Raw genomic sequence first — 25,700 nt, forward strand, 5'->3', positions numbered from 1 at the left:
TTGTCTCGCAGTTTGTAAAAGCAGTACGTGCGAAAGCACAGTCACAAACACACACAGACATCCACACACAGACATTACTCTACAAATGTGACATTGCTCCAACTGATTACTTTAGGTCCCAGTGGTAACACTGGAGACAACTTCAATTCATTCATTCATTCCCCAAGTTCCCTGAAGCAACTGCGATGTGCTTTTGATGCATGCCACGTATTTGTGGATGGCAGGCAGGGCTCAGAATTGAGTCGAATGGAATTGAATTGAACTAATTTGAATCAAATCAAATTCGGGTGAATCGAATATTTGCATGTTTGTATAGCGTGTGCAGGTTGGCATGTTTGTTCCCATAAATCTTTTCATTCTATTCACCCATGAAGATGCCTTCTGAAAGACAATTTGGGCTGGCCGCAAGACAAACACAACCAGACACCTAGAAAAGAGAAAGACGTATCAATATGACAGTTGTAAACAAGAGCGCTTATATTGTGTGTGTGTTTTTCTGTCTCACTCTGTCTCTCTATCGGCAGTGAATCAGTGGTGTTGGGACATCGTTTAAGCTCTTGCACAGCATCAATACTGGCTCTATTGATTTTTTCAAACAGTTAATGGAAGCCTTTAGGGCAGGAAAGCTAATTAAAATCATATGCAGGTCAAGCTCATTTAAAGACTCCCCATTAGTTTATGTTGAGCTTAACCACGCTTGACTGGAAAATCCATCCATCGGGCATCGTAATTGACTGGTGTTTCTAATGGCTTTCCAATGCTACTGCATCTCAGAGACAGAGAGCGAGTTCCTCTGGCAGATTTCATGCTGCAGCTCTAATAACCAAAATGCAGAATCATTAAAGATGGTCGCCATGTGTCCTCAAAGTATCTTCCCAATAACTTAAGGCGGTGATGTGAGTTTCATGCGCCACCTCTCGGAAACAAACAATTTGCACCAGCTGTGCACACAGAGGCAAACTCAGTATGCTTCAGCTCCGTCCACATGATGTCTGTGCTTCAATGTCTAATACGATTCATATATATATATATATATATATATATATATATATATATATATATATATATATATATATATATATATATATATATATATATATATATATATATATATATATATTCAATGTACAATGTATTCAAAGCTAATTCTAGCCCATTACATCCCATCCATTGTGTAAAATAACCCTGAACGCATGTAGATCACCTCAGATTACATCCACAGTGTGAGCTCAGCAACTTCAAAAGCCAGCCAGAGGTGAAATTAAAGAGAATTATACTTGATCAGGTGCAAAAATCAGATCTAAGGTCTGTGAGTAACAGGGACTTTCTTTTCACAGTCTCTTAGTAAAGAACATAGACTCTTATTGAAAGACTGTTTTTTTAGGTTTGTGAAAATGTCTCAATCAGAGCAACTGTGCTTTTTGCATGATCAACTCTGTCTTGACGTTTAAGCAGATTGCTACTGTCTGTTATTTCATGCCAGCCAGACAGTGGTCCTTCTTCTCCAGCAAACATTGCTTTTACACGTCAGCTCTCGACTGTTTGTGTGCGCACACGTCTTGTGTGCATGGGCTTCCTGCGAACTGCGTTCCCTTGTTTGTTTGCACAACTCGTGCGAGCGTGCATTTTGCAGTGCCTTGTGGTGGGAGGCTGATTTGAATCTGTGAGTCAGAGGGAGATTGCATTTAGGCTGTGTTTATTGTTCCCTATCAGGGGCCAATATGCTAACAGCAGATGCCAACCGTCTTGCTGTGTCTTAGTTTGTTGCCTCCACTGGATGACTCTCGCCGCAAACCACACCGCCCTGCCTCCCCTGTTGTACCCAGCTGGCATAAGCAGCGCAGGAAACCCTGCAACGTCGCAGCGTCGACAGAGTGGTTCATTATACAGAGTTAGATCAGATAAAATCCCCCTGAGATGAATTTTCTCTGCCACTGAGGAGGGACGGGGCAGAGGATATGAACACGCTCTGACTAAAACGCTCATATGAGAGCTTATATGTAATAATAACACCTAATAAGATGTCAGCATCGTTGCCTTATTGTGTTGCTGGAAAAAAGAGGGTTCATTTTCTACTCCAGTTGCTCCATACTCTCAGATAAAAACGTGCACACGCCCTCACATACATGTATGCATACACACACCATGCCCTTTGAGCTTGCTGATTATGCTAATATTATTAGCCGTTTTCTCTCACGCATGATATTGTGTTGTTCTATTTTTGCTAACATTTCAGTCAACCTACCAAATTTTAAATGGCTATTAAGTTTGTGGTTATTAAGGAGAAGCCAAGCATTAAAGTCATTTAAAGTAAAAGTGACTGTTGCTCTATACTACGTGCCGCACAGTACACCCAACCCCTCCAGCCCTCTTTCATCGGTCACCAAGGTTTGATCCAGTTAAAATCATTGACCTGAGTTGTTGGCTGCTTGATTAGCTGCATGTGTTAGTCATTTGTAATCATGAGTCAGGCATGTGAAAAATGGCCCACAGGTTTGTGAAGTATTTATCTTCATAGATGTCCTTCTTTTGCAAATACACAGACATAGTTTTACTTTAACAAAAATATAAGTTATGCACATTTTACAATACAATCACAATGCCACTTGAGCTTGAACACTCACCTGTGTGTCCTCTTCAACTCAACATTACCCTCAGATAATGTCTTTCTACTCCTCTTCTGCCAAACACCATTTTAAAGTCCTACTTCAATCCCCATATCTCCCATTGCCTTCCAACCGAGTTTGAACCCTTCTCCTGTTGGAGTTCTGTTCCCTAATATACTCATAATTAATTTCCTCCAAATCTGAGTGAGGAGGGAGATTATGAGATGTGCTGGAAGGACAGAGAGTTAAAACCCTGTATGAGGATATGAAGAGATAAAGCCAACAACAGATGGCAGGTGGTGAAGAAAAGAGAGAAGTGGGTAAGAGAGGGATAAAGGGAACGGGGGTGTTCACTTCTAGCTTTTGTCAGATTAGTAGCAGTTGGTCTCTGGCTAACAAGCTCAAACCCCTATAGTCCTCATTTTATCTAGCCTCCAAACCCTAACCCCATGACTCCCCTCCACAAACCCTAAACCCTAAACCCCTAAACCTCCATCCCTGGTCCCTCGTGCTTCCCCTGAACCCAAAGCTTCCCCTAATGCCTCATCCAAAATGATGACCACAAACAGCTTCCCCAGGCACACTCCTGTACAATAATGGGGGGAAAAAAGTGTCAGTGTCATCATTTCACTTTGAATACACATGAGAAAAGCAAGCCTACATTTTATGTCCACATAATGAGTCAGCTCTGTAACATTAGATGATATAATATATAATAACGACTCTCAGGGCAGTTACATCTGCTGACCTCTCTTGGGAGCTCAGTGCAATTATTTACACAGCAGAAATTCACAGAGCAAAGCTAATGCGGTTCTGTCCAAGAAAAGGAAATGTAGCTTCCTCAACTTATTTTCAATTAAAAGGAGATGATCTTATGGGCACAGGGAATAGCTGGGTGGATGTTTCTCTCAGACAGAAACTTGAATGGAATAAAGCCTATTTTGAAATACAGTAATTGAGTGTGAGCATGGATGCTATAGACATACATTCTTCTGGCTGCACCACAGAAAAAAACTCTTCTCTCTGTGCACATCCTTAGAAAATTGACTGCTTGCTGAGGTCAACGAGATCTTCTTAAATCAACAACATTAAGAGACTAAGATACGATAATAAATGTGCTACATCCGGTTAAACTTTTGAAATAAAGCTTGCTGAGAACGTTGTTAACGTTGTGAAACGGATGCAGTTTGGTGGAAAAGATCATAGTTTGGGTTAAAATAAGCATGTTAGTCACGGACATTAAGTCATGTTATTGCAGTTACATTACATCACTAATAGTTTGTAAGATAAAAAAGATAAAAAGAAGTCAGTTTCCACTTTTGGTTTCACACGGGACACAAACCCTCGTCTCTGGAGTGACAGTCCTGTGGTTGGCCCATCCAACCATCACACCTTCCTCCATATGTGGACTTTTATTTTTGTTTACACTACGTCATTTGATGCACTGGGAGTGATAAGGGACTGTCTGTAGTATAGAAAGCCCTGCACCTGAAAAATTACACGAAAGGGATACCTAGTGCCTGAAAAAGTGATGGCAAGAGGTCCCGACCAAGTGACCACGTGTGACAAGTGGAGTGAGAATATGTAAAGCAGAATATCGGACAAAAAAGGCACAACATGCTTCATTAAAGCACATTAACTCAATGAATTACAATTTAATTTCAGCATAATCTATTGTTCATGGCCCACGTCAATGACCTTCAACATAAACAACACAGTTGAGGGCAAGAACACAAATGCTTTCCAGACCTCATCATCTTATCGGCCTCTTAACCATCAATTGACTGTGCTGTGGTATATTTCTTCGTCTGTGTCTTTAGAATTAGATAAGTTATTTATCAAAAGCTTTGTAAGTCAGAGCTACAGCAAGCACACACATCAAAAATCACATTTTATCAAGCTGGAGCTGCTCAGTCTTTCTCATATATAATATGTAGTTATTATTCCTTCTTCAAGTGTCATAAAGCAGCTAGAAGGGCAGATTGATTGGAGGGCAATGTTGCATTCATGTACAATCAGTTAGCTTTTGAATTAAGATCTTTTTCAGCTGAGCTCTGTTCATATTTGTATTGCATTAATCATATCAAATTTTCTCCCTTTATTCACCGAGATACTCGCCAAAGATGGCCAGACTCTTGTACAGGCTGATGCTGATGTGTGTGTATTTTGTGTTCAAACCAGGTCCGTCTCTGGTTGGAGCTGTGAAGAAGGACTGGGCCTCTCCAAACAGCATTGCTCTCTCCTGGCAGCAACCTGAACAAACAGCGCTGCCCATCCTCGACTATGAGATCAAATATTATGAGAAGGTACAGTATTTTTTTTTTTGACCCATATTTTTTGCTGTCCGAAATCTAATCCTCATTCAGGTCAGGAATTCTAAATTTCAAGAAGAAAATAAGGATCATACAGATGTGTAAACAGTCATATATAACATTGTTGCTCATGCACTTAAACGCAGCATCAGTAGAGGTTGTAGTAATTACACACATATAATCAGTATAAGTTGAAATTTAGGCACATATGCTGTATGTAAATCTGTCTGCAAGTGACTACATCATTTCTACCACTTATTCCACTCTCTCCCCCAGGAACATGAGCAGCTGAGCTACTCGTCCACGCGCACCAAGGCTCCCAGTGTGATCATCTCAGGTTTAAAACCGGCGACCTGGTACATCTTCAGTGTACGCTCTCGCTCGGCCGCTGGATACAGTTCCTACACCCCTAAATACGAATACGAAACTACAGGGGACTGTAAGTACCTGAGACCATCTACAGCACTTGTTTCTGTGGAGGGATACATTTGTCTTTGTGTGAATGTGTCTATTTGGACTTCTGCTGATGACATCACAGAAGTCACAGCTGTCTTTTCACAACAAGGTAGCATTATGTTTATGTAAGACTAAAAGGAGAAAGTACTCTTTTTCTGCATGGTGGTGAATTTTTAAGGTGAAGTATGCATGTATCATTTAAAGTGACAGCAACAAACAAAACACCTCAGTGTTAGTGTCAGTTTGGGATGAGGCTGGTGAAAAGGGTCAGCTATCCATCACTGGTCCACTTTGTATGAAAAGAGCTCCAGAAGGCAAATCCATCACTACATTTATGAGCTGTATCAAGGCCAGTTAAGACCTTTCCTTTCTTTGCATGATTTTTTTTTTCCATTTACTGCTGAGAAAGTGCACAATAATTGAGCTTTAATCTTAGAGTTAACCTTAAAAGAATTAATGTAGTCAATTAAATGTCCCAAACATAATTAAAATGCATGTTTTTTTTTTATTGTTTTTTAAGTCTGTGTTTTATCATCTTCAAGACAGCCCAGCTACAGATAGAAGATGCTTGCTTCAAGCAGCAGTTCAGGGTCAGATGAAGTTCACTTAGCCTGGAGCAGCACTCAGGGCAGCCTGCACCAAGGGCACAGCAGCAGATAATAAGCCCGAATGTGAGCCCACCAACATGAGCATCCAAAGTCAGATTCCAACTCGGAACTTTTTGATAAGATCCTGGAAAAGGCACCCAGAAAGTAAACAAACTCACACAGTCGCATAATCACAAACACTACAGCATTACACTTTCATGTGCCACTCCTAGATTAACTTTGTTTAAAGTGAGGAGAACTCTCATGATTCCCCATTAAGAGCAGCTGCATATGGATGATTATCCATTTTCCAACTCATACAATAGCCCTCTTTGATTTCTGAGTGTGTTGTTGTTATTACCCTCCAGACACATCTCACTTTACTTTACCGCAGTATGAAATCAATTACATTTACTGCGCATTATGTAAAAGGTCATTTGGGAGCACAGAGTAGTTACACTGCTAATATGCACTATGCATAATACGGTGCTAAAGGAGGGCTTGATATTTGACTGGTGAACAGTCACGGCTTGCAAGAAGCTACCAAATTTACATTGTCCTTTTCACTATTCCCATGCTTCCTCATATTAGCCGTGTTTCCATCAAGGTGTTTTTATGCCCATTTTCAGATATTATATATGAAAAGGCTGATCGAAACTCATTTGTTCACTTCAAACCAGTTGAGGATTTTTTTTGCAACATTTCAAATTTTCACTTAAAATTCACTTGACGGTAGATAAAAAACACTGCTCCTGTTTGTTGCCAGATTGGAAAAATGAATCACGAAAAAAAGTTTTGAGAAGTACTTCATTCTTCAAACATTCAACAGTTATTTGTAGATTTAGCTTAAAAAACAAACAAACAAAAAAACTTCTTGTTGAAGACATTTTTTGCCCCTTTAATACACATTTCCATATGTTGTAGACAACTCAGTCAAATACATTTTCAGTATTGTTTTCCCATTAAAAGTAAAAAATAATCATACATAGAGAGTGTGTTATAGTCACAAATGCCCAACAGAGGGATGGTGGAGCCTTCACAAAAAGATCTAAAACATCTGGTATGATTAGTTGACCCATAAAATGTTTCATGGAAATGTCTTTCAACAGGACAATTTCAATTTGTGCAGATATTTTAGTCACATATTTCAGTCCGGAGTTGTTCTTTCAAAGCGGGGTGATTATCATTTCAGGTGTAGAGTAAATGCCAAGTTTTAGAAGTAAATGAAGATTAGAAGCCCTTATATATCTCTGATTACGACTGATTTCATTGTTGTGATTACATGGCAGCTGGAGCATTTGGCCTCTCTTCAGTGTGAATTTCAGATCAGTTGCATTCACAAATGTTAAACCCCTTAAAGGTCAGGATATCAGTTGCAGTGGCGATGGAGAGAATGCAGTTCACTCAACGAGGGAATCTGATAATACAGCCTTGATGTTCCATGTATTTCCAATGTTTTTGTGTGTGTGTGTCTGAGTAGTAGCTTTATTGCAAGTCTACTCATAAAATACAAAGGTCCAGCTGTCCTTTTATGTTGGGTCAGGTATTGTTGAGGGGTGATTTGGCTTCACAGTGGCCCTCTCTCTTCCAAAGCTGCAGAGCTTTGCTTTATCTGCGGATCAGACGGTGCTTGGCCAAGCCTTTGTACTGGCTGGCCTTTTATCTGAAAGAGAAAGCAGATTTGGACCCTGTCGCTCTCTCCCTCCCTGTCAGTCTGTCCTTCCGCCTGTCAGTCACTGTCTTTTCCGTCCGTCTGTGTGTTTGTCTGTCACTTCCGCCTCTCTCTTTCTCTCTTGTTTGTCTGTATCGCTCTCCTGTCGTCCGTTTTCCTCTTCCCTCACCTTGCATCTTTCATCCTGTCCTCGGCCACCCTTCGCTCGCTCTCTCCACACACACACGCACACACACACACACACACACACACACACACACACACACACACACACACACACACACACACACACACACACACACACACACACCGAATCACAGCAGCATCAGTCCAACACATCTGCTTAGTTTGTGATGTGAAGAGTGTGTGAAGCTGACGGCCGGGAGAATTGTCTTGTGTGATCTGGCCACCGCCACTTTCGCTCTCCCTCCCTCCCTCCGAGTGGTATGTAATTACTTTTATCCAGCCAAAGACACACACACACTTTCTTGACACCCTGCACACGCATACATGCTCTCGACTTAACAGCCTCACACCCAAATACTGTATAAACCCTCATGAGCCTCACTCTTTGGGCTGGTGACTACGCACCCTGATCTCCAATTCATATTCATTAAGCGTGAAATATTATAGAAATAAGTTTGGTAATAGCAATCATCTTTCAATTATCTTGGATTCGTTAGCCTTGTGACAAGACACAGAAAAGGGAAAATCATGAATATCAAATGGGACCAATTTAACCAAATGATCATAGACTAAATCACAATTTCATGAATGAATAATATTAATTAAACAGCAGCAGGCATATGAATCATTCCAGTACGAAGGCTGACGGAGGGTTTTTGCATTACAAAGAGCGGATCAAACATCTCTCTGAAAAATCTGCCTGTCAAGAGAGCGCACATGCTGCACGTATGGAGGAATATTTAAGATGATGTCGAATGAAAATCCGCTCTTTCTTCTCACTTTATCTCAACTCCCATCTATCCCATTTCTCTCCTTTCTCTCCTCACTGCTTTTATCATCCTTACATACCTGCTCTGTACCATCAACTTCTCATATTCTTTCTATTTCCTTTTCATTTTTCTGATCTCCCTTTCCCCAAAATCCTCTGGTCCTCTTCCTTCTTCTTCTTCTACTTCTGCACAACCCTTCCTAACCACCTTCCTTTCTCCACCACCCTCAGCTTCAGACATTGCGTCTGACCAAGGCCAGGTGTTGGTCCTCGTCACGGCAGCTGTTGGTGGCTTTACCCTCCTCGTCATCCTCACCCTCTTCCTCCTGATCACTGGCAGGTAAGAACACTTTGGTACTCTTGATTTAAATTCATGCAAAGAGAGTGTCATCAATGTCAGTGTGCTACTTTAGTTTGCTGTGTGGTAGTGTTGCACGGTATTACACTTTTATTTTCAGTAGTAGTAGTAGTAGTAGTAGTAGTGGTGGTGGTATCAGTTACATTGACCCCCAAACAAATGAAAGCAGAAGGGTTTTTTATGTTGAACAAACACTTTATTATAATTTCACAATATATTATGCTTATATTTCGTGAACAGCACTAATATGGAAGAATTCAATACCGTAGATTAGCAAATGTACGTGGTATGCTAATCATCAATTTTAATATGATGGTACATCAGGAAAACAGTTTACTGCGGCACTCCCGCTGTGCAGCATGTGCAGTCACGCCAGTATATTAAGTTAACATCTGACTGTGACCATTCAGTGCTTTTGTTAAACTGGTGCAAAAGTGCCGTTTTAGTTATTAAGAATATATAATTACACCTGTGGTTTTCCTGTGAAGTTGCATCAAAATGTTTGCTGTGAAACCTATTCGGTTGTGTAGAAATGCCTCCTGTACCTACTGTATAAGTACTGTATAAGCTTCATATTCCTCGTCTTACTGTAGGTGTTCAGTATTTCCTCTCAGGAACTGGCAAACCTACAAAACGAATACTACAAAAGACTGTATTTCATTTTGCTTCATCAGTTGCCTTTGGACTTTGTATACCACTGAACTGAAGTGGTAGCAAAGACATAGGCGGGTTTGATGCCTGCACAGGTCTCTGATCTGATCTGTGTGTGGCTTTACACACATGTTTAGCACCTTAATGTCTGTGTGTTACATTTGTGTGTAATTCTCATTCTCAACCTTGCAGCCAAACCAGAATCACTCTTTGAGCAGCTTAGATTATCAAATCTAATAATTATGATGAGTATTATATTTCATTACATTAAACTCACTGTCTCAACAAGACACAAGTGCACAAACATCATGTTTTGTTTTTTTTCATTGCAGTGTACAGGGGCCATGTTTATATACTATTTTTATGTATATCAGTTAATTCAAATATTCAGTGTTTGAATGCTGTGGACACAGCATGACATATCATCACCGTTTAAGCTCATATGGGTGAGCTTGCCTCTACCACTACTAAAGGAAATTTCTGGTGAACAGCTGCCTGCTGCGTCCCGAAATAATGCCCTGAGAGCAGAGAGAGTGAACTAAAAGTAAAGTTGTAGCCCAGACAACTAAACAATGTGCTGAAACTCCCTATAAGGCCCTGTAAAGCTGAGGGGAGCTGCACATTCAGGTGATAATTAGGTTCATCCCTACAAGTGACTCCTTTCATATTGTCACATTGTTTCACATTGTTATTCTCTACACTTGTATTGTGAAAATAGCAATGATGACTACTTTAAATATGGGATGATGGTAAGATTTTGTTACTCGCCAACAATACTTTTAATGAATCCAGCCAGTTACAATATGTTCATAGTGTGTTTTCGTCATCAGTGGCTGTGAAAAGGGACATTTTGAGGACTGGATTTTAGCGCACTGAGCACTGTCATTTGGGCAACAGCAGCAGAAAAACTCAGATTGCATAATTCTGAAGTGTAGACCTGATAGAGATGAGGTGGGATGAGCGAGCTGCAAACAAGAGCTGAGTGTGATACTCTGAAAGTCCTGTCAAATCCAGCAAGCACACTTTCAATCATCTCTCTTTCTCACTTGTAAAATATTTTTGTTGAAACCATTTCTACTTCAAGTAAGACACGCATTATTGAGATTACTACCCACAGTATGTTTGTGGGGAAAAGAAACATCATCATGTATGTTAACACTGACAGAGACACGTTGAGGAAGCCCTGTTATTTATTAGACATGCCCTGTGACATGCATCAGCAGTGAACTCAGAGCTTTATGCAGTTGAAGGAGGAGCAGGAGCAGATACGATAATTATAGCTGATTGCACTTTCTGCTGAAATTCACATGATTTGCACAGGTCAGATTTGCATAAACAATCTCAGCCTCTGAAGCCGTCCTAACCACTGCAGTCATCTGTGCAGCCTCAGATTTCTTAAGTTACAGATCATTCCTGCACAGGCAATATCAGACTCTCGGTGTCCAATATTTTCCAAAAGGTATTTTTGGTTCTATCTCAGCATAGTGTGTCTCCATCCTCAAGCTCGAGTCATGGAGTTTTTCCAAATATTTTTTGGGTTGCTTCTTCTTTTTATTTATTTCTTTTGTTTTCCGAATCACAATCCCAGCAGCAACCTGCATGTGTTGATCATATTGATGTCCAGAGAAGGGTCAAATCACTGTCATTAAAGTTTTATGGATAAAAATGTTTGTGTGAGTGAAATACACACACAAATGATGTGACTGCATTTCAGTCACAAATAATGCGAAGGTTTCAAGTTAATCCCAATCAAGAGAAATCTAAATGATGGCAAAAGACTATGATAAATCTCCATGCAGAAAAACCTTTCAGCAACACTGCATGACTAAACTGATTGTTATATTCTAACATGGATCCATCACACATCCTAAAAACATATCAGTCAAAAATTATGAAATCAAAATTGCCAAGTTTCTGTGGGATTTCAAGGAGTAGAAGTTGAAACAGTCAGCGATTTGCTTGGTCTGGGTGTGTATTTTCAGCAGTGCAGATGCTACTGAATGATCATCGAGATATTATAGGAATAATGTTGGAATAGTACAGGCAGTATGTGTCTCTATGATCCTCTCGCTCATCAGTGGCTACAGTAGTATAGAATAGTATAGAATAGAGAAAATATTATCGATCCAAGTTAAAATTGACAGAAGGCCAGGACTGAGAGAAAAAGGTGCAATTACAAAGCTGTCTGCTGCTGCTTGAGAACCACAGATAGCACCATGGATTTATCAATAGAGCAGTTAGGCTACTGATAATTCAGAGCCATAGATTCTAACTTAAACCTCAGCAGAGTAAAGGACCAATGAGTCAGACAGACGAGACTAACATATTCAACTAAACTACCCCCCCCCCCCATCACCTTTTGACAAAACACACAGACACAAAGTAAAGTATTCATTCAGTAAGCATTATTTTGTATCTTGCTTCACATGTCGTGCCATGTCACTTTTTTGCACATCTCTGTACACCAGCGAATGTGTTTTTTCACACCACTGAACTCTCAGATTTTCAGTCATCTTTGCAATGAGAGGTTTGTCCGCTGCAACCCTCCTAAAACATCGCTCTCCATGTGACTGTCGATGGACTGTTGTTGCTGACACAGTCCGATCACGCCATGCATTGACATTCTCAGTCGCTAGAGGAAGAGTTGCCTTATTGCCTCAATGCACGAGCATCACAGACATCAAATTTGCGCTATCGAACACAATTTCTGACCCTGTTTACTGATGTCTTTGCCATAGATCTCCGTGCAGGTGCAGTCTTTGTGACTGAAGCTCCTGCCATCTGTGTTCCAACGATGAACCCGTTCAAAGTCGCTTACATCTGATCCTCTTGTCCTCTTGATACAAAATCAGAATCAACTGGGCCTGCTCAACATTTTTATTTTATATTGTATCTTATTTTTGCTATTTTTATCATGTTGTCAGGTTGTCTGTCCATCCAATATTCTTCAGATACTGAATTGGTGACACTAATCTTGAGTTTCCACCTTGAAACTGATTCTAATTGCACAGAACCTCTGTGCTGCCAGGTGAAGATGTGTGTGAAGCATTTTTACAATAAGGTATCTCCTTTGCAGCAACATTCATGTTTGAAGTATTGCAGTCCACCACAGCCTCACTGGTTTTGCTGATATTGAGCTTCAGGTGATTGTCATTGCACCATGTGATGAAGCTCTCCATCAGTCCTCTGGAAAAATAGCCACTCAGTGAAGACAGCATATTTCAGCAAAGTCTTCACTACATTTGTGAGTCTGGACAGACATGGACTTAAACTGCAACTTGACTGGTTGTCAGAGGCATACAACCGTGGGGCAGTTATTCTGATTATATATGCCACAGAGCATCACTGGATGTTAATTGCTTAAATATACTGTGCAGTGCACCTGTGTGGAAGCATCTGCATTCATTATACTTCCCCATGCATTTATTCAATTTTTCACTTTCATTTTTCACCCGTCTGTGTGCTGGAAATTATACGAGGTCACCAACTTCATTAACCAATAGAATGATAAAGGTGGAGGTTCTCCCACCCTGGCATGTTCAACAAATCTAACATGAGAATCAGAGACATGTCAATCAAGCCGGGCCTGTACACACTCTTACAGTCCTCTGAAGAGATCTAATCAAGCAAAATAAGTGGAAACACCTGTGTGGGTCTATGCAGGGCCTTTAATTTTCAAATTATATAAACACTCAGGTGTGCTGGGAAAATTTAACATCATGTCACAAAGGGCTTTTTTCAAACTGCTGGTCCAAATATGGTATGTGCACATGAGCACACCTGGTAAAGGGCCCAGTCACACTCGCAGTTTAAAACAGCAGCATTTTTCAGCAAGATCAATTCATTCTATTGGAATCAATAAGTGAATTTGCTTGTGTGGGCAAAATGTTACAGGTAAAGTCTAACTACAGCAAACTGCTGACAGTGCTGACCTTTGAGAAAGAGTCCAGAATGGAGCAAACTGTCCCAACTTATTAGTGGTGCTGCACCACACACCTTTATAATCTTTTAAGAATAAACTGCTCCATAAACAGACAGTTAGGAGACAGGAGTCAATGGTACTAAAATGTTTTTTGAAAAAACTGCCTGAATTTATTGTCCTGTTAGCAACTGAGCTAATAAGCTTACCACCCAAGAGCTAGAATGCTTGTTAGCTCATTGAGCTACTGTGATCACACTTTTGACTAACAAGCTCCTTGTTCTCAGCTGGCTAGATGTTAGCTGTCATCACCGACTTGCCCTGTGAGTCGACCCTGCGTCACAAGGCTTCACTTCACGAGGACACAGATGAACACTGCCTGAAATCTGCCTTAATACCTCTATCTGTTCCTAATGATGAGGTTACATTTTAAAAAAGCTTGCCTCTATCTTATTTTGGAGTAATTATATGCACAGTTCATCTCAGTTTGAGCAAAGCAAGAATATCATAATCACAAGTTTCAAGTAGATTTAAACTGATGCCTCAGCAATTTATTTTCCATATATTGTTACGCCATTAGGATTTCTATACAGCATCTGTGTGTTAGTTTTGTATGGATTTGTTGATCTCAGACAAACATGTTATTGAAATATACCAGCTTGCAGAATAAGAATGATACAATCCAAGGTGCTCACTGTATAAGTCAGACTTAAACTGCAATCTGATCTGCAGTTTAAAACTCCTGCCTATTCATGTCAGCTCTGAACTGAGCCGACTGCCAGAGAATTTCCACAAGTGAGCAGTGAAGCGCTGGATATGAGATATGAGATCGGCTTTATTATCAGGCAAGGTGCACTGCCTCCCCTGGAAGTTCTTTATTGTTGGCATGAGTCAAATGTCAAAGAAATTTTAAGTCCATCACCTTCAAAAAATAAATAAAAAATAAACTGATTGTGGGAACAGTGTTTTCTCATTTTGGTGTGAGCTCAGTGTGTGTAGGAGGGTTAGAGAGGGTAGGAGGAAGAGCCCCTTTACACTTTTTGCATTCTTGCAAAAGAAGGACCTTTTTTTCTACCTGCATACAGCGAAAAGCAGTTGCAGCAGCAGTTAGAGTGTTTTTTGACTTCATCACAATCTGTCATATCTGCGATCCTTTCGCCCTGTGTAGGAGGGATTCTCACTCTCTTTCAGTTTCAAAAAGCTCCAAATGTACTTGAGCTGCCCGAGAAAGATGAGAGCTTTCAGTCACTCAGCCCCCAGAGAAGTAAGGTTGTAAAACTCGAGTGAGGATATAAGAGGACCTGCTGTAGGAGGACTTTTAACACCTGACTGCCCTAAAAGCTTCCTAAATTTATGTTTGCATCTGCTCATGCTAAATCTGAAGAGTGAAAAATTCTAGCAGGGCAAAGATGTCAGGTTTTCACAGATGTAGCCTAGCTGAAGAAGAGTTTTACTACATGTGTACTCTTTATCACTGAATTGTCAAAATAATTGTCTTTAATCATTTTCCATTCTCTCTTGCGTGCCCTCTGTCGCCTCTGCAGATGTGCCATGATGAGGTGAAAGCCAGGGGTGACAGGGCACGAGAGGAGTGGTTTGAATTACACTGATGCTTTGATTAGGGCTCTGGGCAAGGTTGCTTTTTGTGTCTGTGGGTGTGTAAAGTGCTTGTGAATATGTACTGTAACAATGCTCAACAGCCCAGAGAGCGGTGGAAGAAGCCAAGGTCTTTATGTGTGTCTTTGTCTGTGTGTGCGGCCTCTTTTCAACATGAAAGCCCGTGAGACAGAGGGATAGGCGGATAAAGGGATCAGAGGATAGGACTGCAAAAGACTGATAAAGGCACATGCCACCATTTCTTTAATGAACAGCTTGACCCCATCAGCAGAGGTCAACAGTAGCTTTCCAAATCCCCTTCTTGTCCTCTCTGCCAGTGTTGCCCGCCATGTTATCTGAACTGTCTATCAGTGTCCAGGATCCCACAGACTTCACTTAGCCGAAGCCCAATCTGGCAACCTGCAGCTCGTAGCCCCCTGACACCTGCTCTAATCTGGCAACCCGGATTATGTTAAGTCTTCAAAGAGGAGGAGACTCACATGTGATCACATGAACCCATACACGCACAAACAAGCAAGCACTTACACACACTTTCTCCAGTAGTGCGGTGTGGGCATTTTCACTCCAAACGTATTCAACTGCAGCCTGCATTATTGCATCATTTAGCCACTTTATTTGGCCGTAGAGTACTCTCTGCTAATCAGGGGAGGTTGTTTTTTGTTGATTAGAAAAGTTACTGAGGGAGCCTCCTTTCATCAAATCACATTAGAGACAGAGGAAATTTAACCTCTTGAAGAAACTCAGAAATCTCCTGCAGAGTTCACGTGGATGCGCGATCAAACTCAAGCAATGCATAAGAATCAAACTTGAAGAGAAGATATCAAAAACTAATTTAAAACTTCTTCACTGCAAGATATCCATCCTCAAAAACAGGGGGAGGAAGCAAAAAAATTGAGAAGAAAATATTACTTAAAATAAGGTGTCATTGATTTGCAGTGGTGTTTCTTGCCAGCTGACAAATGAAGTTCATTTGTTCAAGTTCATTGTTGCTCTGTTTTGGTCTCCTCCAACTCCAACTTACATTTTCGAGCTAAAGAGACTAAAAAGTTGTCGAGTTGAGAAATAATTCTCTGTAATTTCAGAGCTTCTCATGACCTCTTACACAAAGTTATTTGAAGGTATTTTTCAGTGTTGCAGCTTTAATAATTGACATCAACAGTCCTTGAATCCCACAGTTTGTATAGACAAGCAGCTCTTCTTTAATGATTTCTTAAGAATTTCATCTGTATTGCTTCGGGGTAAACTGTGATTTCTATATGTCAAAGAGCTTCCTGGCTTGTGTGTTATTATTCGCTGTCTTTGTGATGCGCAGATTGTGATCAGAGTCTAATGATGGAAAACATTACAGAGGAAAAAAGAAACACCAGCATCAGCATTGGTTTGAGGGAAAAGGTCAAATTGGGAATGGGTAGATCTGACTTTCTGGTGGATGTATGTTTGTGTAGAAATAACTATTTAGGGAATGTACGGTAAATACGTCAAAGAAAAAGTCCTCTTGTGCTGAGAAAACAGTTTCTTTCAGTTCTGTCCAATTGTGTTCTTTAAATTTGCTCCACATCTTTTATTATCATTGCTTTTATTCGGTGCTTCGTTCTGAGTTTGTTGGGGACTATGATGATTTTGCAGTAGTGACCTCCTCACACCACGTCTGTACTTTTTTTAAAGATGTCTGTTCACCACTAACACTGTTATTAATTTATCTCTGTACTTTGAATATTAGCATTTCTCCTCTGTTGCCTTTTCTGGTGTCGGGGGTTAGTGGTGGAGGAATGGTTGTACAAGGCAAGCAAGCAAAAGCAAGCTTATGAATTTGCACTGTAACGCATTTATCATTGTTACTGCAACGCTGAAAATAATAATATTGAAAGTAACACTTAATTGTAATATCTGATGTTAGCAATATTTATATTTTAGGGCCAAACCAGACCCAGTAAAATATGTCAGTACCACCTTGTCCTGCGGGCCAAGATGCAGACATCTGTCCCTCCACCAGCTTCATCTCCAGGGGGGGAGATAGCATCTCTGGACCACAGTGGTGTGCATACTCGGGGTGGGGGGAGAGGTGGACTTGTCTGCAGCAGTGACAGTGAGGAGAGGACTCTCCTCTGAAGTGACAGTGTGACTGTGAGGTCTCTGTCTCTGCTGGGGGTTTGGGTCAAGCCTCTGGACTCTGATCTTCTTCTGCTGCCACTCCTTTTAAGTTTCATTCAGACATGCACTTCATTGGGTGCATGTGATGGACATTTTGCGTGTCTTAATTCAATAAACAACCATATATCAAACACTTTGCAGTAAAAGTCACAACAGCAATCTCTCTCAGTAGGTCGTAACATTCCAGTAAGATGTCCACAACCGCTAAATTCTCAATTTTATGTCGTCACATTAACCAACAGGCCAGAGAACCACAAGATTAAATACACAGAGATATTAAAAGCTTTCACCTTCTTAAGAGCACCATAATGTATTAATCATTAAATGATCATCTCTTCATCCATGCCAACTGCCAACAGCATTATTATCCAAGCAGACGCTTACAGCTGCAGCGTGTGAGCAAACAGGTCACAACCTAGAGTTTTGTCATTTCTACAGTAAGTATCCGTGAGGGCTGTGGGACTGATGTGACAGGCAGCACTATTCCATATTCTATCGTATAAACTATGAAATATGAGAAAATCTGTTAGGGGATCCACTCGGGAGAAGTGGAGGCGAGCATCTTGTGTGCCCACGGTCATTAATTAAGCCCTCGACTGCAAAAATAAGTTTTAAAGTGAATCAGTGATGCAGCCCGTGCCGTGTGAGGGTGAGGGCTTAAACTCAACTAATGACAGTTTGTGGGATATTGCTGTTCTATTAGACTGTATTAGCTCATAAATTGGCAACTAAATGTATGTTACGTTGCAATTTGTGCTCCAGTTTCTACATAATAGGCCTGTACGTCTACACCCTTGATACATATTTTAGCTTCTGCATAACTTCTCCTGCTTTACTACTTAACTTTTCACTGGACATAAGAATGTAGAGATAAGCAGACAACTAAAATAACGTGATGCCATGGGCTGGGTTTCCAACGGTCTTCCTCTATTTTTTGCTCGATATCAGAGGCAAAGTAGGATATGCATTAAACACTTGATTAAATAGCAGCAGTAATGAAGGAATAATGGCGTGACTTGACCTGATGAGTCTCTTTCTGCACAAATTAAGGTATTTTTCCACAGTTAGATTCCAGGATTTCCAGGAATGTATGCATTTTATTAAGCTTCTATTTGATATATTACATATGCCACACACAGTTGGCGCCTTTTTGACTGTTTTCACAGCAATGTGCTTGAGCTGCCAGTCAAATTCCTGCCATGACCCTGACTCCGGTTCTGTGTGTGATTCTGACTGGGTACTTCGTGTTTTCTTCACTTTTTATTTCGCAGTAACATCCAAGCATCTATTTGGATAAATTCTTCTGTGGTCTTTTGCAGATGCTGTCGCCTAATCTCTCAGCTTTTCAGACTTTCTTGGCAGCGGCTTTTTATCAGTCGTTGGCTGTCTCTCGGTCTCTCAGCTCCCAGATAAACTCTCATATAAACACACACACACTGGAGGATGAGGGAGTTTTTGCATTAGCGGAAGCAAGTGTACTTCCCCTTTATAGCAGTGTGCTGACAGAAAGTGTTGAATTGTCTCTGTGAAAGGATGTCTGCTCCTCTAAGTTTCACTTGCTTTAATTTCTCAAAAATTTTGAATCCGTGCGTTTATGTGTGTGTTTCTTCACAAATCACAAAATCACACCACCTCCGTCTTCATTACTTTATCTGTAAACCGTCTCCTCCAAGGCCAGACTCTCACTGCCTGCCAGCATCTTTCTTCAAATGATATGTTCCAATGATCAGTCAAGCTTGCAATATTATTTTGTTTTGTTTGTTTCATTTTTGGTGGTTTAACCTACAGTTTTGTCTCATTTCTCTGGTGTTTGCTCCTGTTCGGTGTAAGATTTGTACCAGAAATGTTAAATCTATCATGAACTGGATATATAGATCTGTGTATATATGAAAAACAACTTAAATAGACTTCATGTCTTTCTCTGTCTACCCTTCCAGCCTGGTTTGCTGTTCCCTCTCTCCCTTTCTTTGCTGTATTTTTCCACATATCACCTGCCAGCAACCTCCCCCATAGCTCCTATGAACTTTTTATTTACTGCCTCGTTCAGCCATTCATGGAACTGCTAATGTAAAAGTTAGGTGCCTCTGTTCCTTCAAATTTGTCTTTAGCGTGATGTTATTAAAATCCCACTTCACCTCAGCACCTTGGTGTTTGCGCATGTGGTTCTGCCCATGGTGCAAAAGTGTGAAAAGAGACACAAAGACAAGTTGTCAAATGTTCCCCTGAAGAATCTTAAATTATCACATCTTAACAGCAAAAACCAGAACTACTAAAACGCACATACAAGTGAGTGAGTGAGTGAGTGAGTGAGTGAGTGAGTGAGTGAGTGAGTGAGTGAGTGAGTGAGTGAGTGAGTGAGCACACACATCGGGGCCTATATTTAACCCGCCTTTCCTGTAGCGGCCTTACACGCAGAAGAACTTTATGATCCGTATTAAGCTGCTTACACAAGGTGCTGGAATTTCAGACGGTGAGGGCGTTAAGTCACTGGATAGTGACATTGTCTGAAAAGCGTGTAATTAAGCATAAGAGGATGGTAAAAAATAGAAACAGAAAAAATAATGAATATCAGTGTCAGTACGTTTTAGTGCATACACTTTTACATGTATAGTACAGATAACATTTATATACGGTATACAACATTTTTGCTGAGGTTTTTCTCTTCACGTCACCTCACATAAACACAATCTTGTAATTGCAGGCTTCTTGAGGGACCTATGTACCAGTCGTGCATAGTCAGTTCCACCATGACGCTGCATGCAAAAAGTAATATGATTGCACATATGAGGAAAATCTCTTTAACTCTGTTCATCAATCAATGTGTTTTCCAGGTGTCAGTGGTACTTTAAGGCCAAGATGACTTCAGAGGAGAAAAGGAGGACCAACTATCAGAATGGGCACGGTAAATCAATCAGTCCGCCTTCTTCTTTCTCCCACTGTGACCCTAATTTTTGTGTTTTCACAGAAAGATTGAGTCAAGAATAATTAATTTCCATATTTATGGTAATGACGGCAGGGCAAGTCTGCTCAGTCTGAATTTTATATTTTAATAAACATGTAAAATCTGTTTGGCACATTACACATTAACATCATGTTAATGCTGAAAATTACTTTTCGCCAGAACGCCCAACCATTTGGTGAGAAAGTGCCAGGTTTCATTTTGTGGCGTGTCTTTGCCAACAAGCAGGGACGGAACAAGAAGAGAGATTGCATGCGCCACTGTTAGCGGCTTCATGCTCTTCTCTTTGCATACAACGTGCACAGCGTACTGCTGTATGGACCATTTCCTGTGTGTTTCTGCGCCTATGGATGTTTGAACTCTGCACGTGAACGGCACCGCAGGCTTTAACAAGATGCAAAAACATCGACTTGGTATTGTCACAAATGCTGGCATGAAAAGAAGCAGCGAATGTGGTATTTATAGTGTCTGGAATTAAGACGTCAGACATGTCAACAGTTTAAAATTCTCAAAACTACAATGCTCCTTCATCTTTCTGTCTCCCTCCTCATATCCAGCACTCCTCCTCACCTCCTCCTCAGGTTTCATTTGATGTTCATGAGCGTTTTTTTATTATTATTATCAATCTGCTTACAGAGCTGCATCCCCGAGCTGTCTGCTTCTGCACTCCCGTACCCCTCTGTCTCTTTTAACGTTTTTTTGTTTTTTGTTTTTTTTGTCTTTTGATTCCCAACTTTTCATAAAAAGCACAAATTGAAATAAGAGCTGTAAAGTGAAAAAAGAAAAGACTGAAAGCCTGAAAGTGAGCAGAAAGACAAAGATTGGGATGAGACGAGGGGAAATTGCAAGAGGAGAAACAGAGAGGAGAGGAAAACGAGGATGAGGGCAAGCAGGTTGGAAGGCGCAGGAAGAGAGGAGAGGACAAAGAGAAATGAGGCAGTTTGAAGAGGAAAGTTAGATTGCGGCTAGAAAGTCAGATAGAGATAGGAAAGGGAAGGAGAAGAAATATACATCAAATTAGTTTTTGAAGGTGGCCACCAAGCTGCCACACCGTTCTCTGATTTTCAGTATTAAAACACACACCTTACGAGCGAGAGTGTGTGTGTGTGTTCACTCCTAATTTAAAGTATTGCTCTTCAAACTCCTGTGTCTTGTCTCAGGTCTTAGCCCTGAGTGTGGTGTCGAGCTTCAGAGGAGAACGGCGTCCTCGGGGGTTTTGCTGGAGCCGGTTCAGGCATCCCAGCCAACTGATTGTTGTTTTTTTGTTTTGTGATACTGTATCGATCCCTGAAGGAGAAACACGGCTTCTGTCTAGCCTCCCGCCGCCCGTCCACTGGGAGGTCAGGGTCAAGAGCCAGAACAGCAGCAGTCTGTTAAAGATTCACTGACTTGCTCAAGGACACTTCAACAGGGTGGATGCTTGTTTGAAGTCCCTTTTGCTGGTTTGCTTTGTCAGAGAGCAAACACTGAGCATCAGGCAGGGTAACGTCTGCCTCCCAGCTCTTAATCAATAGTAGATTAATGTGTCTCCAGCATTCGTGTAAAGAGTGACCAAATCTTTCTTGTGTTTATACGTGTAATGTTCCGTCATGCATCGCTGATACAGGATGAAAACAAACACATAACAATGCTCTCTCTCAGTCTATTTGTGCAGTAATTATCTCCCTATAGACAACAGCTCAGTGGATGTAGACAGGAAACATGGAGGGAGAGAAGGGTCATTGCAGAAATACTGAATGTTTTGTGTCTTACATTGAGGTCTGGATGTTATTTAACATTATTAATTATACAGAGACAGAATTTAAACAGACAAACATTGTTTCTTATTGAATTGTCCATGTTTAGGCTGAGGACAGTTCAAACATGTATCAGTTTATTTCGTCTCTATCTTAGCTCCTTTGCTCACTTGCTAACTAGTTTTAATCTAGAGCTGGGCTTTGAAAGTCAATCCAGACCCAGCCCATAACTCAGTTATCATCAACTGGCAGCCTGGGGGCCACATCTGTCCTGCAGAATAACGATGAATTCAGAAAGTGTTACTCACCAGTGGAAGAGGCTCAGTCTGTCCTGCCGGTGATTGTAGATTATCTTGCCAACCCCTGGCAATGAGCCTAAAAAGCCCGTAATTCACAGTTTGCCCAGTCTGTAGACACGGATTATTCTCCAACTCCATCCACTCCCCTCTGTGGACCCGCCACCAAACTGCTTGGCTCTCAGGCTGGCCGCTCCCTGGAGCCGACAGCAGCACGCTGGCGGGACTTAGGGAGGTTAGTTGTCAGAGAATCACAAAGCTTGTCTATTAGACACAAGAGACATCACTTGGATTTATTTTCATTGGCCAACTATTGTATTGACTCTCAAACTGAGTATCTTTGTTTGCTTCCTGGGATCCAGGAGTTGAGACTCACTCATTGATAGCTGAACTGGATTTTGCCTCATTGGTGGGGGTCTGAGAGCATTTTCTAGTTAAGTATCTTGTTATCATTATGGATTTGCCATGTTTTAAGGAGTCTGTTCACTCTGATACAGGCTCATAAATATAGCATTCATTTTGTGAGAAAGTAAAAATATTAAACAATAATAGACTAATTAGACCTTTTATTGTTATTTTAAAGAGTAGCATCTGCTTAGAAGAAAGCTGGCCCTTGGACCCCTGCCATACCTCATGTTATGAACAGGCTACAGTATGTTGTGAAGTGTATTCTCTTCTAGTTAGAAATACATTTTCTATTGATCAATAAATTGTTAGTGACATTGAATGTGCAGTGTGGCTGGAGATCATTCACAGCGATCCTGTCCCCAGATGAAGAAGCTTTTAACGTAGCTTCTGATTGTCGACATCGTATACTGAAGAGGAGGCTCGTATTAATTTATTTTTGTACTTGTGTGCTTCTTTTCCACCTACCAAAATATGTTAATATATATCTTTAATTAAATCATAATCACTATTATTTCAAATTTCACCATCTTTCCACGTACCCCTTGTTAACTGAGAATATACTCCCTTTGGTAAAAGTACCCCTGGTTGTGTAGTATTTGTTGTAGCGGCAGCAGTAGTAGTAGTAGTACAAATAGAGTAGCAGTACTGTAGTACTTCATAGCAGTAGTATTAAGAAGTTTAGTACATTGTTTAACTTGATTTAAATCATCTAAGTTTTGCCAATTTTACCTTCCAGCCTGCTCAAAAAATACACTCCAGCTCATTGTCTCTGTGTCTTTCTGTTTGTCCCCACAGTCCCTTTCCCAGGAATAAAGACTTATGTGGACCCTGACACATATGAAGACCCCACGCAGGCGGTCCACGAGTTCACCAAGGAGATTGACCCCTCCAGGATCCGCATCGAGAGGGTGATCGGAGCCGGTCTGTACACACGCAGGCCTGCACACACACGCACACACTCATCCACTTGTGTCTCACTGATTCGTGGGCGGGGGAGGGTCATTTCATGTCGGTTAGGATAACAATACCTTTAAATGTGCAATTGGAGAGGATCTATTTTCATTCCATAGCTATAATTGCCGTGATCCCCCTCTACTCCATTGTACACGCTGAAGGGGACGCCGTTTTCCATTTCCCTGTGTCTCTCTGTCATTTTCTCTGCACAGACTGCAGGAATATTAAAGCTTTAACAGGTTTAGAGAACAAAAGAAAGTGTAAGAATAGATTCAGAGCTCTTTCTTTAGAAGGTGAAAGAGAGAATTTCATCAAGTTTTAACTAATCAGAGAGGAGCCAATAAGGCTGGAGTGCAGATGGGAACTGCAACACTGCCCCCAGGTGGCGTACTGTGCTGCCTGCTGATGGTGGAGCAGCTGATAGACTCCTCACTGAATCCATTTGTGCGTGTGATTCAGGTGAGTTTGGCGAGGTGTGCAGCGGCCGCTTGAGAACACCAGGGAAGAAGGAGATCGCCGTGGCGATAAAGACACTGAAAGGCGGTTATGTGGAGCGACAGAGGCGGGACTTCCTGCGTGAGGCGTCGATCATGGGCCAGTTTGACCACCCCAACATCATCCGGCTGGAGGGCGTCGTCACTAAAAGTAAGTTGGATTATGGGGGATGTCACCTGGATTTAGTTTGGAGATTTGATACCATTGTTGTTTCCAGTGCATCTTTACATATTTTGTGTTCATACATCCAGCCTTCAAGAGAGGGAATTGGCCGCCCTGCCTCTTCTTCTGCACATGTCAGTATGAGTGGTGCATTTTCCCATGTATGAATTGCAGGAACTCACAGTGACAAAGTGTCATATCAACATCTGTACCTGAGTCACCGTCTTTTAATCAAAAACACTCCCTTCACTTCTGTTGTCTGGTGTGACCCAGATGCTGCTCTCGCTTCGAGCGCTCGGCTTAAAAGCAAAATAAAATGTAACAAGAGCGTTTGAAATTGCGGTCTCTTTACCCATCACTCTGTTTACCGCAGCCTGATGGATAAATGTATGCCCCGGGTTGTTGGAACGGTAAATTGCAGTAAAAGCGCTCTTTATTGAGGCCGTGTCATTTTCAGGTATGGAATCACTAGTCGCTATGCATTTCTCTTGACATTTACAAGATTAGTGCACTGACTCTGTTCTGTTCTGTTTATACACATGGTTTTGTTGTGTGTTTATGCCCATCATCCTCTGCGCGTCCATAGTGAGTGTGTGTGTATTTGTGTGTTTATTCTTCACCGTTCTTGCCCCATTTTTGTGCAGGAATATGCTTCATATACAAAAGGTGTGTGTTTGTAAGTGTGTGTGAGGACATGTTAACGAGCTCTGTTTTACGGGGCTCACCCAGCGCAACATATGGTTGTTTTTACAGGGGGTGTATAAACTGAGACATCGCTGTGAATATAAATGCGTCCCCTGAAGACTTTCACTTCCCCTCCCTGAATGTAGATAGAGGACACTCCTCAGCTTTGACCCTGCTGACGAGGAATACTGATAAGGGTCTTTAAAGGCCGATACTGCAATTATTGCACTCGCTTGCTGATTGCTGATATTTTGCACGGCTGGATTTACCTTTAGCTTTTATGGCCTTCCACCTCTGAAGTTATTGAGTGAAAGCTTCCTCCCACACAGCACTGAGATGATTTCTCTGGTAAGACATCTGATGATAAAGAAGACTAAAAGACGTTTTGAGTCTGGGAAGGACTTTTCATCACATCAGAGGTCAACAACACTGGCTGGCTGCACTTAATTACTGAATATTACTGAACCGCTGCTGCTGTGAAAATATTGTATTTCCCATTTTCATGGGGGTTTTTTGGAAACATTTTTTAGCTTTTCAATCCAGTTAATCTTATGAAAAACAACATCATGAACCCTTGAACTCATAATTTTTCCATTTTAAGTTATAAGTAGCTTTAAAGCTTAGAAATCCACTCTGAATGTCACTTCTTACAAGTAGAGTGTGTTAGTTTGGTTTTTGACTCGGAAACAATACTTGGACAAAAAGATGAATAATTCAAGGTC

The 25,700-nt window shown here is 41.1% G+C and overlaps 1 protein-coding gene across 1 annotated transcript in view; it reads left to right on the plus strand.

The window, feature by feature from the left end:
- Positions 1-25,700, plus strand: part of epha3 (eph receptor A3) — a 445,799-nt gene that overhangs the window by 408,053 nt on the left and 12,046 nt on the right. The window contains exons 6-11 of the mRNA XM_070976190.1: positions 4,788-4,912; positions 5,195-5,357; positions 8,820-8,928; positions 20,116-20,186; positions 23,479-23,604; positions 24,097-24,282. Coding sequence (XP_070832291.1) covers positions 4,788-4,912; positions 5,195-5,357; positions 8,820-8,928; positions 20,116-20,186; positions 23,479-23,604; positions 24,097-24,282 — 780 coding nt within the window. The remainder of the gene's footprint in view (positions 1-4,787; positions 4,913-5,194; positions 5,358-8,819; positions 8,929-20,115; positions 20,187-23,478; positions 23,605-24,096; positions 24,283-25,700) is intronic.

This window comes from Chaetodon trifascialis, chromosome 12 (assembly GCF_039877785.1).
Source record: "Chaetodon trifascialis isolate fChaTrf1 chromosome 12, fChaTrf1.hap1, whole genome shotgun sequence".
Lineage (NCBI taxonomy): Eukaryota > Metazoa > Chordata > Actinopteri > Chaetodontiformes > Chaetodontidae > Chaetodon > Chaetodon trifascialis.